This window comes from Chiloscyllium plagiosum, unplaced genomic scaffold (assembly GCF_037043375.1).
Source record: "Chiloscyllium plagiosum isolate Xiang-an unplaced genomic scaffold, Cpla_swu_hap1 HiC_scaffold_11, whole genome shotgun sequence".
Lineage (NCBI taxonomy): Eukaryota > Metazoa > Chordata > Chondrichthyes > Orectolobiformes > Hemiscylliidae > Chiloscyllium > Chiloscyllium plagiosum.
Window position 1 is genome coordinate 56,003,366 of NW_028270149.1, and position 16,765 is coordinate 56,020,130.

A 16,765-nucleotide genomic window follows, 5' to 3' on the forward strand; every position below is an offset into this window, starting at 1 on the left:
TCATGATGCAAGGGGGACGTCTATCACCAAATTTTACAACACCCGCCTGATTTATTACCTACTCCATCCTTTGGTGCCCCTCTTACATATTCTAGTGTTATCATACCATGTGTCATTTCCAAAACAAGTCACCACTTCCTGGATATCCTGGAATTGACCAATATCCATGGTGCAACACCATCTTTAAAAGGATATCGTGCACCCAGATAAGAGGTGTCAGTCTGGAGCTGCCCTGCATGGTTCCTGACATTGACCCTGGATATGGCAGACAATGGAAAATTGGTGCCTCTCTTTGTGGGGAGTGACACAGAGATGTTGCTGATGGGGATGGGGTGTTGCAGTGGCAGGGTGTCCTTTTCTCCCAGGCCAAAAGGGAACATCATTCAGCTGGAGCTATGCCAACCTGGATCAGGGTTATCATCCAGACCAGTGCAGTCTCAACCGTCTGAAGGAATGCACAGAATGTCGGAAGATCAATGGCCACCTCCACTCTGCCAGTGATAGTTCCACCATTTTCTCATTGATACCTCACACTCACTCTCTATCTCTGCCATTGTACCCACCAATTCTTGCAACATCATCTCTACTCACTCACTAATATCTGACCCTGACTAACCCTGAATCTTTCCTGCACAGCCTACTCATCCTCTCAGGACATCCCCAAACATGCACCAAACATAACAGTGTGCTACCCACTTTTCTCTCCCTCATTCACTACGTGCAGAGTTTCCTGAGTCTAGCCACCCTGAGAAGCTGACTGATCATGTCCAAGCTCCTATAGTGGTTTGTTTTTGCAGTTGGTTACCATAGTGATTAGTTAGATTCACATGAGTCTGCAGATATTCTTTAAAATCTAAATATACTTTTTTTTAAATAAAGAGAGCGAAAGAAAGCTCTTAATACAAACAACATGGCTTTATGCATGGGAAATCATGTCTCACAAACTTGATTGATTTTTTTGAAGAAGTAACCAAGAGGATTGATGAGGGTAGAGCGGTAGATGTGATCTATATGGACTTCAGTAAGGCGTTCGACAAGGTTCCCCATGGGAGACTGATTAGCAAGGTTAGATCTCAGGGAATACAGGGAGAACTAGCCATGTGGATACAAAACTGGCTCAAAGGCAGAAGACAGAGGGTGGTGGTGGAGGGTTGTTTTTCAGACTGGAGGCCTGTGACCAGTGGAGTGCCATAAGGAACGATGCTGGGTCCTCTACTTTTTGTCATTTATGTAAATGATTTGGATGCAAGCATAAGAGATACAGTTAGTAAGTTTGCAGATGACACCAAAATTGGAGATGTAGTGGACAGCGAAGAAGGTTACCTCAGATTACAACAGGATCTGGACCAGATGGGCCAATGGGCTGAGAAGTGGCAGATGGAGTTTAATTCGGATAAATGCGAGGTGCTGAATTTTGGGAAAGCAAATCTTAGCAGGACTCATACACTTAATGGTAAGGTCCTAGGGAGTGTTGCTGAACCAAGAGATCTTGGAGTGCAGGTTCATAGCTCCTTGAAAGTGGAATCGCAGGTGGCTAGAATAGTGAAGAAGCCCTTTGGTATGCTTTCTTTTATTGGTCTGGGTATTGAAGTTGGGAGGTCATATTGCGGCTGTACAGGACATTGATTACGCCACTGCTGGAATATTGTGTGCAATTCTGGTCTCCTTCCTATCGGAAAGATGTTGTGAAACTTGAAAGGGTTCAGAAAAGATTTACAAGGATGTTGCCAGGTTTGGAGGATTTGAGCTATAGGGAGAGGTTGAACAGGTTGGGCTGTTTTCCCTGGAGCTGAAGGGTGACCTTATAGAGGTTTACAAAATTATGAGGGGCATGGATAGGATAAATAGACCAAGTCGGGGAGTCCAGAACTAGAGGGCATAGGTTTAGGGTGAGAGGGGAAAGATATAAAAGTGACCTAAGGGGCAACGTTTTCACGCAAAGGGTAGTATGTGTATGGAATGAGCTGCCAGAAGATGTGGTGGAGGCTGGTACAACTGCAACATTTAAAAGGCATTTGGATGGGTATATGAATAGGAAGGGTTTGGAGGGATAAGGGCCGGGTGCTGGCAGGTGGGACTAGATTGGGTTGGGATATCTGGTCGGCATGGACGGGTTGGACCGAAGGGTCTGTTTCCATGCTGTATAACTCTATGATTTTATGACTGTATAACAAAGCTAAGTTTCAAACCGCTGCTTCACTTCGTCCTTTTTGCTGTTAGTCAATTCCAGTGAAATGTCACCCTTATCTCAACTGTAAGTTTCTCGATTAACAGATTGCTTCCAGCTTCTTGTCCTCTGGCTGTAGTGCAAGTTTAACGATGCTTTTCTAAGTTTACTAGCACAAACATTTCACCATACCTTTCATGAAGCTCTTCACAAGAAAGCGGATAAGCTGACTGATCATGTGATGTGGAGTCCAATCCTCCGCTCACTGTGACACCTAATGCCCAGGATGAGAATTGCCTAACAGCGAACGGGAGTTTGATTTATTTCGAAAAAGGTTGGCAATTCACAAATCGCGTTCCAGATAAATCCTATTTAATAAATGTGCATTATAGGATAACTACCTGTATTGAGAGCAGTTTTTGGCGCCATATCTCAGAAGGGAATGTGCTGGCCTTAGAAGGGATCCAAAAGAGGTTTACAAGGGTGATCCTGGGAATGAAAGGTTTGTCACACCAGGAACAGTTGATGAATCAGGGTCTACACTGGATGGAGTTTGGGAGGGGGCAAGGGGTGGGGAGGTGGGGTGATTGAAACTTAAAATATGGAGTAACTTGGATTAAGTGGATGTGGAAAAGATGTCTGCAATAGAAGGAGGGGCTCGGGCCCGAGGGCACAGCCTCAGAGTGAAGGGACAACCCTTTATGACTGAGCTAAGTGTCTGATTTTGGGAGCTAGTATTTGGAAGTGGTTGGTGTTGCTGTTTAAGGCCATTCTCTGCACTTTCTGCTGAACTTCTACCTCATACCCCCCCCCCACCCCATCCGATGTCCAAGTTTCTTTTTAGTTATCATTTGTAATTGCTACAAACTTTAAATATGTAAACTGTTTTATTTATCTACATGTTGGAACATCAATATGTCTTTGAATGTAAGTGGTATCTAGAGATTCTGCTATGGAAAATTATTGTCCAGGCCCTTACATAAACATGGTTGAAAATTGTTGAAAGACCCCAACATATGAAAGTGAGGCCATTTACAAGAATATTATTCATAAGAGTATGTATTTCTTCAAACAAATATCTTGTGTATTCTCCTCACTTAAGACAAACCTCTATGCCAATTCCTGCAACATGTAATGTATTATTGATTTCAGAATAATAGAACATAGAAGAATACAGCGCAGTACAGGCCCTTCGGCCCTCGATGTTGTGCCGATCCAAGCCCACCTAACCTACACTAGCCCACTATCCTCCGTATGCCTATCCAATGCCCGCTTAAATGCCCATAATGAGGGAGAGTCCACCACTGCTACTGGCAAGGCATTCCATGAACTCACGACTCGCTGAGTAAAGAACCTACCCCTAACATCTGTCCTATACCTACCCCCCCTTAATTTAAAGCTATGCCCCCTTGTAATAGCTGACTCCATACGTGGAAAAAGATTCTCACTGTCGACCCTATCTAAACCCCTAATCATCTTGTACACCTCTATCAAGTCACCCCTAAACCTTCTTTTCTCAAATGAAAACAACCCCAAGTGCCTCAGCCTTTCCTCATACGATCTTTCTACCATACCAGGCAACATCCTGGTAAACCTCCTCTGCACCCATTCCAGTGCCTCCACATCCTTCCTATAATATGGCGACCAAAACTGCACACAATACTCCAGATGCGGCTGCACCAGAGTCTTATACAACTGCAACATGACCTCAGTACTCCGGAACTCAATTCCTCTACCAATAAAAGCCAGTACGCCATATGCCTTCTTCACCACACTATTTACCTGGGTGGCAACTTTCAAAGATCTGTGTACATGGACACCAAGATCCCTCTGCTCATCCACACTACCAAGTATCCGACCATTAGCCCAGTACCCCATCTTTTTATTACTCTTACCAAAGTGAATCACCTCACACTTAGCTACATTGAACTCCATTTGCCACCTTTCTGCCCAGTTCTGCAGCTTATCTATATCCCGCTGTAACCTGCCACATCCTTCCTCACTGTCTACAACTCCTCCGACTTTCGTATCATCCGCAAACTTGCTCATCCAACCTTCTAACCCCTGCTCCAGGTCATTTATAAAAATGACAAACAGCAATGGTCCCAAAACAGATCCTTGCGGAACACCGCTAGTAACGGCACTCCAAGATGAACCTTTGCCATCAACTACTACCGTCTGTCTTCTTCCAGCCAGCCAACTCCTAATCCAAACCTCCAACTCACCCTCAATGCCATACCTCCGTATTTCTTGCAGTAGTCTACCATGGGGAACCTTATCAAACGCCTTACTAAAATCCATATACACCACATCTACCGTTTTCCCCTCGTCCACCTCCTTAGTCACCTTCTCAAAGAATTCAATAAGGTTTGTGAGGCACGACCTGCCCTTCACAAAACCATGCTGACTATCCTTGATCACATTATTCCTATCCAGATGTTCATTAATCCTATCCCTTACAATTCTCTCTAAGACTTTGCCCACAACAGAAGTGAGACTCACCGGCTTATAGTTACTCGGGTTATCCCTACTCCCCTTCTTGAACAAGGGAACCACATTTGCTAGCCTCCAGTCTTCTGGCACTACTCCTGTAGACAACGAGGACATAAAAATCAAGGCCAATGGCTCTGCAATCTCCTCCCTTGCTTCCCAGAGAATCCTAGGATAAATGCCATCAGGCCCAGGGGACTTATCTATTTTCACCCTTTCCAGAATTTCCAACACCTCTTCTCTACATACCTCAAAGCCATCCATTCTACTTAATTGTGACTCAGTACTCACATTGACAACAATGTCCTGTTCCTGATTGAATACTGACGAAAAGTATTCATTCAGTGTCTCCCCAATCTCTTCAGCCTCCACATGCAACTTCCCACTACTATCCTTGACTGGACCTATTCCTACCCTAGTCATTCTTTTATTCCTGACATACCTATAGAAAGCCTTAGGGTTTTCCCTAATCCTACCAACTAAGGACCTTTCATGTCCCCTCCTTGCTGCTCTTAGCTCTCTCTTCAGGTCCTTCCTGGCTACCTTATAACTCTCAATCGCCCCAATTGAACCTTCACGCCTCATCTTTACATAGGCCGCCCTCTTCCATTTAACAAGGGATTCCAATACCTTATTAAACCACGGCTCCCTCACACGACCCTTTCCTCCCTGCCTGACGGGTACATACTTATCAAGGACACTCAATAGTTGCTCCTTGAACAAGCTCCACATATCAATTACTCCCTTGCCTTGAAGCTTACTTTTCCAAGTCACACATCCTAAGTCATGCCTCACCACATCATAATTTCCCTGCCCCCAGCTATAACTCTTGCCCTGTAGTGCACACTTATCCCTCTCCATCACTAGAGTAAAAGTCGCCGAATTGTGGTCACTGTCCCCAAAGTGCTCACCTACCTCTAATTCTAACACCTGGCCTGGTTCATTACCCAGAACCAAATCCAGTATGGCCTCACCTCTTGTTGGCCTGTCTACATATTGTGTCAGGAAACCCTCCTGCACACATTGGACAAACACCGACCCATCTAACAAACTAGACTATAGCTTTCCCAATCAATATCAGGAAAGTTAAAGTCCCCCATAACAACCACCCTATTACTTTCACTCTTCTCTTGAATCATCCTCACAATCGTTTCTTCTACGTTTCTAGGACTATTAGGAGGCCTGTAAAAAACTCCTAACAGGGTGAGCTCACCTTTCCTATTCCTAACCTCAGCCCAAACTACCTCAGATGGCGAGTCTTCATCCATCGTCCTTTCCACAGCTGTAATACTATCTTTGACAAGCAATGCCACACCTCCCCCTCTTTTACCCCCACCTCTGACCCTACTAAAACATTTAAACCCTGGAACCTGCAACAGCCAATCCTGTCCCTGTTCTACCCATGTCTCCGTAATAGCCACAACATCGAAGTCCCAGGTACCAACCCACGCTGCAAGTTCACCTACCTTATTTCGTATACTTCTTGCATTGAAGTATACACACTTCAAGCCACTTTCCTGTTTACAGGCACCCTCCTTTGAAATTGATGCCATGTTCCTAACCTCCCTACACTCCAGGTCCTGCACCATAAAGCTACAGTCTGGGTTCCCATGCCCCTGCAGAGTTAGTTTAAACCACCCCCAAGAGCACTAGAAAACCTCCCACCAAGGATACTGGTGCCCCTCAGGTTCAGGTGCAGACCATCCTGTTTATAGAGGTCCCACCTTCCCCAGAAAGAACCCCAGTTATCCAAATACCGGAATCCCTCCCTCCTGCACCATCCCTGTAGCCACGCATTTAACTGTTCTCTCTCCCTATTCCTCGACTCTCTATCACGTGGCACAGGTAACAAACCAGAGACAACAACTCTGTTCGTTCTAACTTTGAGCTTCCAACCTAGCTCCCTGAAAGCCTGCCTAACATCCTCAGCGCTCCTCCTACCTATGTCATTGGTGCTAATGTGGACCACGACTTCGGGCTGCACCCCCTCCCCCTTAAGGACCCGGAAAACACAATCAGCGACATCACATACCCTTGCACCTGGGAGGCAACATACCAAATAATGTCGACAGTTAATTTTTAAATTGAAAGCATCATTATGATATGGATCCAAAACACTACAAAACAGGTTGCCTCGTCAACCTTATCTAAAACAAAGATCTTGATGGTGAGTCTTCATCTTTATCTTCTTGGTCTGAATTGGACTTAACAAATGGATCTAAAATTTCAAAGGCAATGTGCTAAGCCATGAGTACCACTTATTAAATTACTGTAGCTTTAGGAGGGTTCCTTTTAAAAAGATTTTATGTCATGTACATTTTGAGGTCAATCTATTTGAATGCAGGCACCTTTGTTTGAGCATAATCATGCCTCTTGGACCCTTTGCTCAATGAAGAAGTGACTCAATCAGATGTAAAGTTAAAGCATTATGTTTTAATATTAAGCCACAGGTTTTGTAGAGTGCACCCACTAATGTTAAGTTTAATAGTGTTTAATAATAATAAAATATACACTATAACTGTATTTATGTCCCATTCCCTGAAGGACTACCAAAAAACGTTTCAGATTAGGTTTCTTTTTTAAATACTCTTCGTAGGTACCAATACCAAATGGTTATGTACATCTTTGTGCCATTTAGCACGCATGCTTCTCGAAAGCCATTGTTTGATGTCAATATTCATAGATTTAAAAATAAATTATGTTCCATGTAATTTAGTAGATACAGGAATTGTTTTGAACATGGTTAAGCAGTGCTGCTGTTTCGTGCAACTATTTCAGTGTTTGAATGGTTGAACACTGATACACGTGTACAGTTTTGGTTAGAAAATAAGTAGAAAGCCAATGTCCACAGGCAAAAGAGGACGAAAAACTAGATATAGTTACCTCATATGGGCAAGATTTTATGAATCCGCTAACAAGCGGATCAAGAGTTAGATTGAAAAGGCCAGAACTGGTCCAAATGATTCAGTAATCCAAGTAAGGATCTGTTTCTTCTAAAATCTTATGAATTAAAGTTAGAAGTATTTTAAATAATGAATAATTCCCCTCAACATTGATGTTTCTCTTGAAGTTGACAGACTAAATTTTGTAGTTTCGTGCCTTTAATTTGAACAATGTTCATCCCCCATCTTCCATTGTGTGTAGATTGGGAATGTGAAGCTGAAAGTTTGAATGTGAGTTGGAACAGAATCCTTAGCCAATCAAGTCAAAAGCTATTCTAACCCTATTCCAAATTGCAACAATTGAGTCATTAGATATTTGAGTTGGCAGCTGGCACTGACAAAGATAAATTTGCAGATCTTTCACAGATCCTCTTGCCCAAAGATCAAATTTGCCCTGTTGCTCCACTTAGTCATCCCTGCGAATTTTGTCCGTATGAACAGAAGCAATGGGATTCATTATTGTGTTCACAAAGCAATCGATCTTCACTGAGATAGAATGCATTATTTCTGGCAAGTTGTGGAGACTTTCATGTTGCTTCAGCAAGGTTCAACATTAAACTGAAGTCAGTTCTGCTATTGCTTTTTTAAAACTGATCCCTCATGGTGGCGTGGAGGCGCTCCAGTTACAACCCTTGAGATTGGTTGGAGGAGCAAATATTTGAATGAGCTGAAAATCGACCCATGACTTCTGAAAATTGCAAAATTTGATTACAGACTTGATCTGACCTATTTTCTGGTTCCCTTGCTTGTGCTCTGTTCCAATCTTGGAAGTTTTGACTTGAGTATATTTGTTGGAGTGTCGCTGAATGAGAATAGTCCTTATTGAAAGAGGGACTCTTATTCAGTCAGTGTTAAGATGTCTTTCAGACTTTACCAATTTTTCTACAAATATTAGTTGATGTCATTAGCAGCAGTAAAAAGTGAGTAAAATATGGAAGTTGTTATTGATGTAACTGAAATGTGTTTATGTTTACATGATTGTAATAACATAAATGAGAGAAATGATATTTCCAGGGAATAAAATTCTGTTGGATCTCATTGCTAATGCATTGAAGAAGCTTGATGAATTGAGGCCCAGTGATTGGAAATAGTTTGCATAAAGAAATGTTTTTGTTTTTCTCTAATGCCTGCAGACACTTAAGCCATCACTGGAATAAGCAGTTAATTCAACAATATTTTGTTTGAGATAAAAGGGAAATGTCAGAAGACATGCTGCTTTTACTTGCTGTAAAACTTATGATCTATAGATTTATTTTACTGTTTTTCACTATGGCTCAATGATAATTTAAAACAAAAGGTCTTCAGAGAAGTATTAATCACCTTAGTTTATAGTCTGTTTACTCTTTTACTATCTGTACTAATACTAATTCTGTTAAATGTGCATCAGAGGAGAGCACTTTAAGGACTTTTTAAAAACGCATTCATAAGTTTGCTGGTAAGACTCAGTTATCATCCATCTGTAATTGTCCTTGTATGTTAGTGATGAGCCATCTTAAATTACTGCTGCTTGGGGGAACTGATATTCTATGTGCCTATAGCCCTTACCATCGCGTTTGAAGAGATTAGGAAGTGACATTGAAGAATTTCTATTAGAGTGGTAAATCTTCTCTGCATCCTCTCCAGTGCAATCACATCCCTTCTATAATGTGGTTTCCTGAACTGCAGACAATATTCTAATTAAGGCTTAACTGACATTATATACAATTCTGACGTAACTTCTCTGTTCTTAAACTCTGTGCCTTGGCTAATAAAGGTACATATCAAGAAAGCGAAGTTAAAATTGACCTATTCTCTCTCTTTTTTTCATGCCTAAATTCACAACTATTTCATATCTCTTTTCCCCTGTCGCCACCAATAGCAACCCTTTTACCTTTTCCACTGGCCCTCTCCACCATCTGCTCCCTTGACGTTCCTCTACCTCTGCCCAAAATCATCCAATACCTTTCAGTTTTGAGGAAGAGTCATAACTGACTTGAAACATTAACTCTCTTTCACCCTCCATAGTTGCTACCAAAACAACCAAGTTTTTCCAGTATTCTGTGTTTCTTTCAGCTTAAATTGGCTCATTTTAAAAACATGCATTCGGGGAGATAGGTGTCCACAAGGAAAGTTTTTAAACTAACCTTGTTGCAACCAAGCAAAGGTGTAGATCATGAAAAAGGAGTAACCAATTTATCCCACCTCAGCCAGGACCTTAACAGTTTCCCATCTGAATAATAACATATTGGGGAACCTCCTTGTATTTTGGTTGTAACAAGTTAGCAATGCCACATGAAGTTGTAAATAAACATGATTCTTGCAACTGTGGACGTTTTCTTGGATTTTAAGAGTAGCGATGAATTGAGAACATTGAAGAGTATTTGTGAAGTCTCAAAATTTCAACAGGTCTGTTAGATCTTAGAATTTTAAGAGAAAATAAAGGTTTCCTATAAAATTCTCTGTATGCTGTTTTCTTTGTTATGAAAAATAAATATGTTTTCAATCATTTAGCTTGAGGATAACATCCAATAGCTGAATGATGTAGCTCAGTTTGATCATTAGTCAACAGATATCTCTTTGTCTACAGAGACTAATATTCTATCCTTATTCTTTGGCTTCCAAAGGATATAACCAGCTGTCCTTCGATCCTGCAAACAATGATGAACCACTGCAGTTTAATGATTCAAATGAACCACTGGTGACAGAATGTTCTATCGTCCCCTCTAATGAACCAATCAAGAAAAGGAGACGGAATAATACATCTGCAGGTAACAGCAGAAATGCTCTCAGTTCCAGCTTAATCTGAAGTACTACAGAAAATGTACAGACCATCAAATTGTCGTGATGTACTATTATTGCATTAAAACTATGACAAAGATTCTATAAGCTGGAAGAAAAAAAAGTTCACTTATATACCAGAATACATTCTCATAATTTGCAAATTTACTTTACAACCAAAGGATTACTTTCAAGCTGAAGTCATTGTTTAATAGCCAAGTGCAGCAGGTAATTTGTGCAGCAAGATGCCTGAAATAGTGGCCCAATGCCCACATAATCTGTTTTTCTTTTGGTTGAGATAGTAATGCTGGCCAGGACATCAAAAGATCTCCCATACTTGGAACAGTATCTGAATTGGCTGGCACAGCTTTGCTTTAACATGCTATTCAAAAGCAGCTAATAAGAGAATATACAATTTTATAATTTTCTTAATCTCTTCTCATTAAGTTAAACAATCACAGCAATTTATAAGAATATAATTAAGAAAGCATGCATGTGATTGTATAAACTTTTGTATATGGTTTAAAAATGGATGACATCTGAAATTGATTTCAGCTATAATTAACCATCTGAATGTTCAATTTCTATCATACTTTAGTATAAATGATAATTGAGCACATAAGAGTAAAAATACCTTACTCAAACTGAAAACCTAAGTATTATAATTGTTGCAAATTATAATACATATCTTTGAGATTTTGGAGAAGATTTGTAGCTTAGGTTGTGGATCAGGTTATAAGTTAGCTCGCTGAGCTGGTAGACTTGTTCTCAGACGTTTCGTCACCATGCTAGGTAACATCATCAGTGAGCCTACGGTGAAGTGCTGATGTTCTGTCCCAGTTGTCATTTGTGTCTTGGTTTGTTGTGGTAGGTGATATCATTTCTGATTCTGTTTCTGAGAAGTTTGTAAATTGGGTCCAAATCGATATGTTTGTTAATGGAGTTCTGGTTTCAATGCCAGGCCTCTAAGAATGCCCATGCATGTCTTTATCTGGCCTGTCCCAGTCGAACTGATGTCCCTCTTCATCTGTGTGTTTGGATACCAGTGATAGTTGGTCATATCATTTAGTGGTTAGTTGGTCTCATGTATCCTGATGGCTAGTTGGTCTGTCTGACCAATGTAATGTTTGTTGCAGTCATAGTCATAGAGATGTATAGCACGGAAACAGACCCTTCGGTCTAACTCATCCATACCGACCAGCTATCCTAACCTAATCTAGTCCCATTTCCCTGCACTTAGTCCATATCCCTCAAAACCCTTCCTATTCATATACCCATCCAAATGTCTTTTAAATGTTCTAATTGTACCAGCCTCCACCAGTTCCTCTGGCTGCTCATTTCATACACGTACCACCCCCTGCGTGAAAATTTTGCCCCTTAGGTCTCTTTTATATCTTTCCCCTCACATCCTAAATCTATGCCCTCTATTTCTGGACTCCCTCAACCCAGGCAAAAAAACCTTGCCTATTTACCCTATTCGTTCTCCTCATAATTTTATAAACCTCAGCTTTCAACACTCCAGGGAAAACAGCCCCAGCCTCTTTCAGCCTCTCCCTCAAGCCCAAATCCTCCATACCTGGCAACATCCTTGTAAATCTTTTCTGAACCCTTTCAGAAGGATGTTGTGAAGGTTTTGCACAGAATTGCACACAATATTCCAAGGCAGCCTAACCAATCCGCTGCACAGATGCAACGTGACCTCCCAACTCCCACACTTTACGCTGTTTCCAAAAAAGGAAAACATACCAAAAGTCCCCCTCCAAAATCCCATCCTCCCGCAACTCCACCTTTATGGAAGCACTTGTCTGCCTTTAGTTACAATAGTTTGTCAAATACTTTCTGTCATCATAGATATAGTTACAAGATCTTTCCTCCCATTAGTACCTTACTTATCTGTTATCTTTAAAATGTGTATAATTTCCTTTACTCTGAAGACTCATAGAAAACATTGCTTTTAAAATTATTTGCCATTATCCCTTTGCCTAGTTATAAATTCCTCAGTTGATTCGTCCAAAGGTACAACATTTACTTTAGCTATTCTTTCTTTTTATATACAGAAGCTCTTTCGATTTGATGTTATATTTCTTGCCAGTTCACGATCATAATCAATTTTCTTTGTTTTAGTCATCTGACGTTTCCAAAAATATTTTCAATCCTCTGGCCAACCATCGGTTTTCATCATTTTGTACGCCTTGGTCACTGATTGGATACGCTCCTTGACTGCCTCCTTAAACACAAATGTTCATCCTTCTCATCGGATCCTCCATTCTAACCCGAATAAATGTTTGCTGAGTGTTCTTGCAGGGTATTTTGTACATGACATTTCTTCTGCTGGCTGTTGGTACTTGGTCCTTTAAATTCATCCGGAGCTGTTGCAGTGTGGTGGCGGACCACAAACCTACCATGATGCCGAGGGGCCAGAGTAGTCTGATCATCATTTCTGAAATGTCTTTGATGTATGGTCGGGTGGCTAGACTCTAGGTGTGTTGTGTCTTACCGTTTAAGTCTGTTGTGCAGGAATTGGCAGCTTGCGCTTATCGGGTAACTATTTGTTCCGGAATACATTGTATAGGTGTTTTTCCTCAGCTTCTTATTGTTGTGGAGTGTTGCAGTGTGTTGTGGCCTGTTTAAATAATGCCGTGATGCAGCTCCGTTTGTAGGTGTTGGGATGGTTGCTCCTGCTGTTGAGTATCTAGTCAGTGTGGTGTGTGGCTTTCCTGGTCTGCAGCTCTCCATTGACTTTTCGTTCAACTGTGACATCTGTATACACATCAAGTTGATGACCTGTGCTGTTGTACTTAAGTGAGGCAAGATCCAAATGCAATGTTCAAAATAGTTAGTATTTAAGGTTTTGAGTCACTAAATTTGACATTAGCAAAAAAAAAGTTTTCAAAATTTGAGCTGCCAAAAGATCAAAAGGACTTGTAAAACTTTATATCCAGTATTAATTAGGATGGGGAGAAATGTATCAGTCAAATTTAAGCAGCAAGGCTGTACAGCATTTCTCTGAACTTAAGGGAATAGATACTGCTCTCTGAAGCAAGGATAAAGAGTCCTGAAGGCTGCGTTGCCTACTTCGTGCCAAGGTCCAGGGTATCTCTTCTGGGTTGGACAGGAATTTGGAGTGAGAGAAGGACGATCAAGTTGTTGTCGTCCAGGTGGGTACCATTATTGTTGGCAGGAATAGGAAAGAAAATCTGCTCGGAGGTTATGAGCATCTTATGGCTGAATTCAAAAAGCAAAACCACAAATTTCCAGATTACTGTCTAAGTCATGTGCAAATTGGTATAAGGTCAATAAGATTAAATAGATAAATGTGTGGCTTAAAGGATGGTTTAGGAGAATGGGTTCCAGTCCAGTGCACTACCACCAATGCTGGAGAAAGCTGGAGGATAATGAAGAAAGGAGGGCAGAGGAGGGTGGCTCAATTAAAGGGAAGCTTAATAAATCAAAAAGAAATTAAAGACCAATAGTGATGGGGAGAAAGTATACACCAATTAGAACCAAAGTAAGTAATAATGGTCAAAAAGTCAAAGACTTGACTACTTTTATCTAAGTGCACATAGCAGTTTCAACAAGATAGATAAATTAATGGCACAGTTGTGAATTAAAAGTGACTTGACAGATGTTATGGAGATATTGCAGTTGTGGACATTGTAGGTCTACTTACAGCATATGGATTGCAGCAGTTCAAGAGGCAGCTCAGAACTACCACCTTAATGGTAATTAGGGACAGGCAATAAAAGCTGCCATCCAGCGACACCCAAGTCCCACAAATAAAATGAAAATGAAGTAACCAAAACCAGGACTCATTATTCAACATTTTGGAAAAATAGGCTAAAAGGGAAATAAGGTGGAATAGCTTTGTTAATAAAGGAAGGCATCTGTGCTGTGCCGAGTAGTGACACAAGTGAAACAGATCATAATGTGGAATCGGATTTGGTGGAAATAAAGAATGGCAAAGGAAAGTTGTCAGAGGTGGGAGTCATCTGTAGGCTCCCAAAGAGTTGCTTCACTGTAGGACAAAGTTTTAATTGGGACATAGTGAGGGATGTAACTGTCATGGATGATTTTAATCTGCATATGAACTAAACAAACCAGATGGAAAACTGTAACATGGAAGATAACTTTGTAAATTGCATCAGCCATAATTACTTAGAGCAATGCATACATAACATATCCAGAAATAGGCTATTTTAGATCTGGTAAATGATTTGTAATAGGATTAATAAGACAGCTCATAGTTAAGAAACTGCTGGGAGGTAGTGATTACAACATGGTAGAATTTTAAATTTAGCTTGAAAGAGAGCAGCTCTGGTCTCAAACTAGCATCCTCAACTTAAAAAATAAGGACAAACTCAGAGGTATGAAGAGAGAGTTATTTAAAGCAGACTGGGAAAAATAGACAAACAAAAAAAAAATCAGAGTGAAGTCAGTGGCAACCATTCAAGCAGATAATTCATAACACTCAGCAATGTGGGCGGCACGGTGGCACAGTGGTTAGCACTGCTGCCTCGCAGCGCCAGAGACCCGGGTTCAATTCCCGACTCAGGCGACTGACTGTGTTCTCCCCGTGTCTGCGTGGGTTTCCTCCGGGGGCTCCGGTTTCCTCCCACAGTCCAAAGATGTGCAAGTCAGGTGAATTGGCCATGCTAAATTGCCCATAGTGTCAGGTAAAGGGGTAAATGTAGCGGTATGGGTGGGTTACGCTTCGGCGGGTCGGTGTAGACTTGTTGGGCCGAAGGGCCTGTTTCCACACTGTAAGTAATCTAATCTAATCAAACATTTATTCGGGTTAGAAAGGAGGTTCCGATGAAAAGGCTGAGCACCTGTATTTAATGAGGCAGTCAAGGAGTGTATCTAATCAGTGACCAAGGCGTACAAAATGATGTAAACTGATGGTTGGCCAGAGGATTGTTAATTTTTTTTGGAAACGTCAGATGACTAAAACAAAGAAAATTGATTATGATAGTGAATTGGCAAGAAATATAACATCAAATGGCAAGAGCTTCTGTATAGATAAAGAAAGAATAACTAGAGTAAATGTTGTACCCTTGGACGAAGCAACTGAGGAATTTATAACTAGGCAAAGGGATAATGGCAAATAATTTTAAAAGCAATGTTTTCTATGAGTCTTCAGAGTAAAGGAAATTATAAACATTTTAAAGATAACAGATAAGTAAGGTACTGATGGGAGGAAAGATCTTGTAACTGTATCTATCATGACAGAAAGTATTTGACAAACTATTGTAACTAAAGGCAGACAAATGCTTCCATAAGGGTGGAGTCGCGGGTGGATGGGATTTTGAAGGGGGACTTCTGGTATAGAGTCATAGAGTTGTACAGCATGGAAACAGAACCTTCAGTCCAACCTTTTGTTTTCCTTTTTTGGATAGAGCATTGAGTGTGGGAGTTGGGAGGTCATGTCGCAACTGTGCAGGAGATTGGTTGTGCCGCTTTTGGAATATTGTGTGCAACTCCGGTCACCCTCCTATTAGAAGGATGTTGTGCAAGTTTGAAAGGGGTTCAGAAAAGATTTACAAGGATGTTGCCAGGGTTGGAGAATTTGAGCTATAGGGAGAGACTGAAGAGGCTGAGGCTGTTTTCCCTGGAATGTTGGAGGCTGAGGTTTACAAAACTATGAGGAGTATGAATAGGGTAAATAGACAAGGTTTTTTTGCCTGGGTTGAGGGAGTCCAGAACTAGAAGGCATAGGTTTAGGGTGAGAGGTGAAAGATACAAAAGAAACCTAAGGGGCAAGGTTTTCACGCAGAGGGTGGTACGTGTATGAAATGAGCTGCCAGAGGAACTGGTGGAGGCTGGTACAATTAGAACATTTAAAAGCATTTGGATGGGTATATGAATAGGAAGGGTTTTGAGGGATATGGGCTAAATGCTGGAAAATGGGACTAGATTAGGTTAGGATATCTGGTCGGCATGGACGAGTTAGACCGAAGGGTCTGTTTCCGTGCTGTACATCTCTATGACTCTGATTCTGAGTAGCCAGTTCCAATTGGCATGCATCCAATGAATTCAAAGGAAGTGGTTATAGAAATTATCGAGAAATAGCTCACAATATTACAGAACCTAGTGGATTCTGACAGAGTTCCAGTGTTCAGAAAACTGCTAATGTAGTGCCCCTGTTTGAGAGACCGACAGGAAGCAGGAAACAACAAGGCAATTAACCTAATAAAGGTCTGCTATAATATGTCTTTCGTTAACATAAATTAGCTGTAATGCAATGGTGAATTGGGAATGCTGTTTCTAAAATGCGAACTTGTAAAACGTGTGTTGGCTATAACACGATTAGATCAACAACACTAAGTGTTATTTGTATTGCACGACTTTTGTATAGAGCGGGGTTGTATGGGAATGGAACTATCACATAATCGAAGAAATTACTGTGTCG

At 41.1% G+C, this 16,765-nt stretch overlaps 1 protein-coding gene across 4 annotated transcripts in view; it reads left to right on the top strand.

Annotated features, from left to right (window-relative positions):
- LOC122557199 (ecto-NOX disulfide-thiol exchanger 2) overlaps positions 1–16,765 on the top strand; it is a 223,516-nt gene that overhangs the window by 105,583 nt on the left and 101,168 nt on the right. For all 4 annotated transcript variants that reach the window (XM_043704632.2, XM_087992083.1, XM_043704634.2 and 1 more), the window contains one exon: positions 10,203–10,346. In XM_043704632.2, the coding sequence (XP_043560567.2) occupies positions 10,203–10,346 (144 nt within the window). The remainder of the gene's footprint in view (positions 1–10,202; positions 10,347–16,765) is intronic.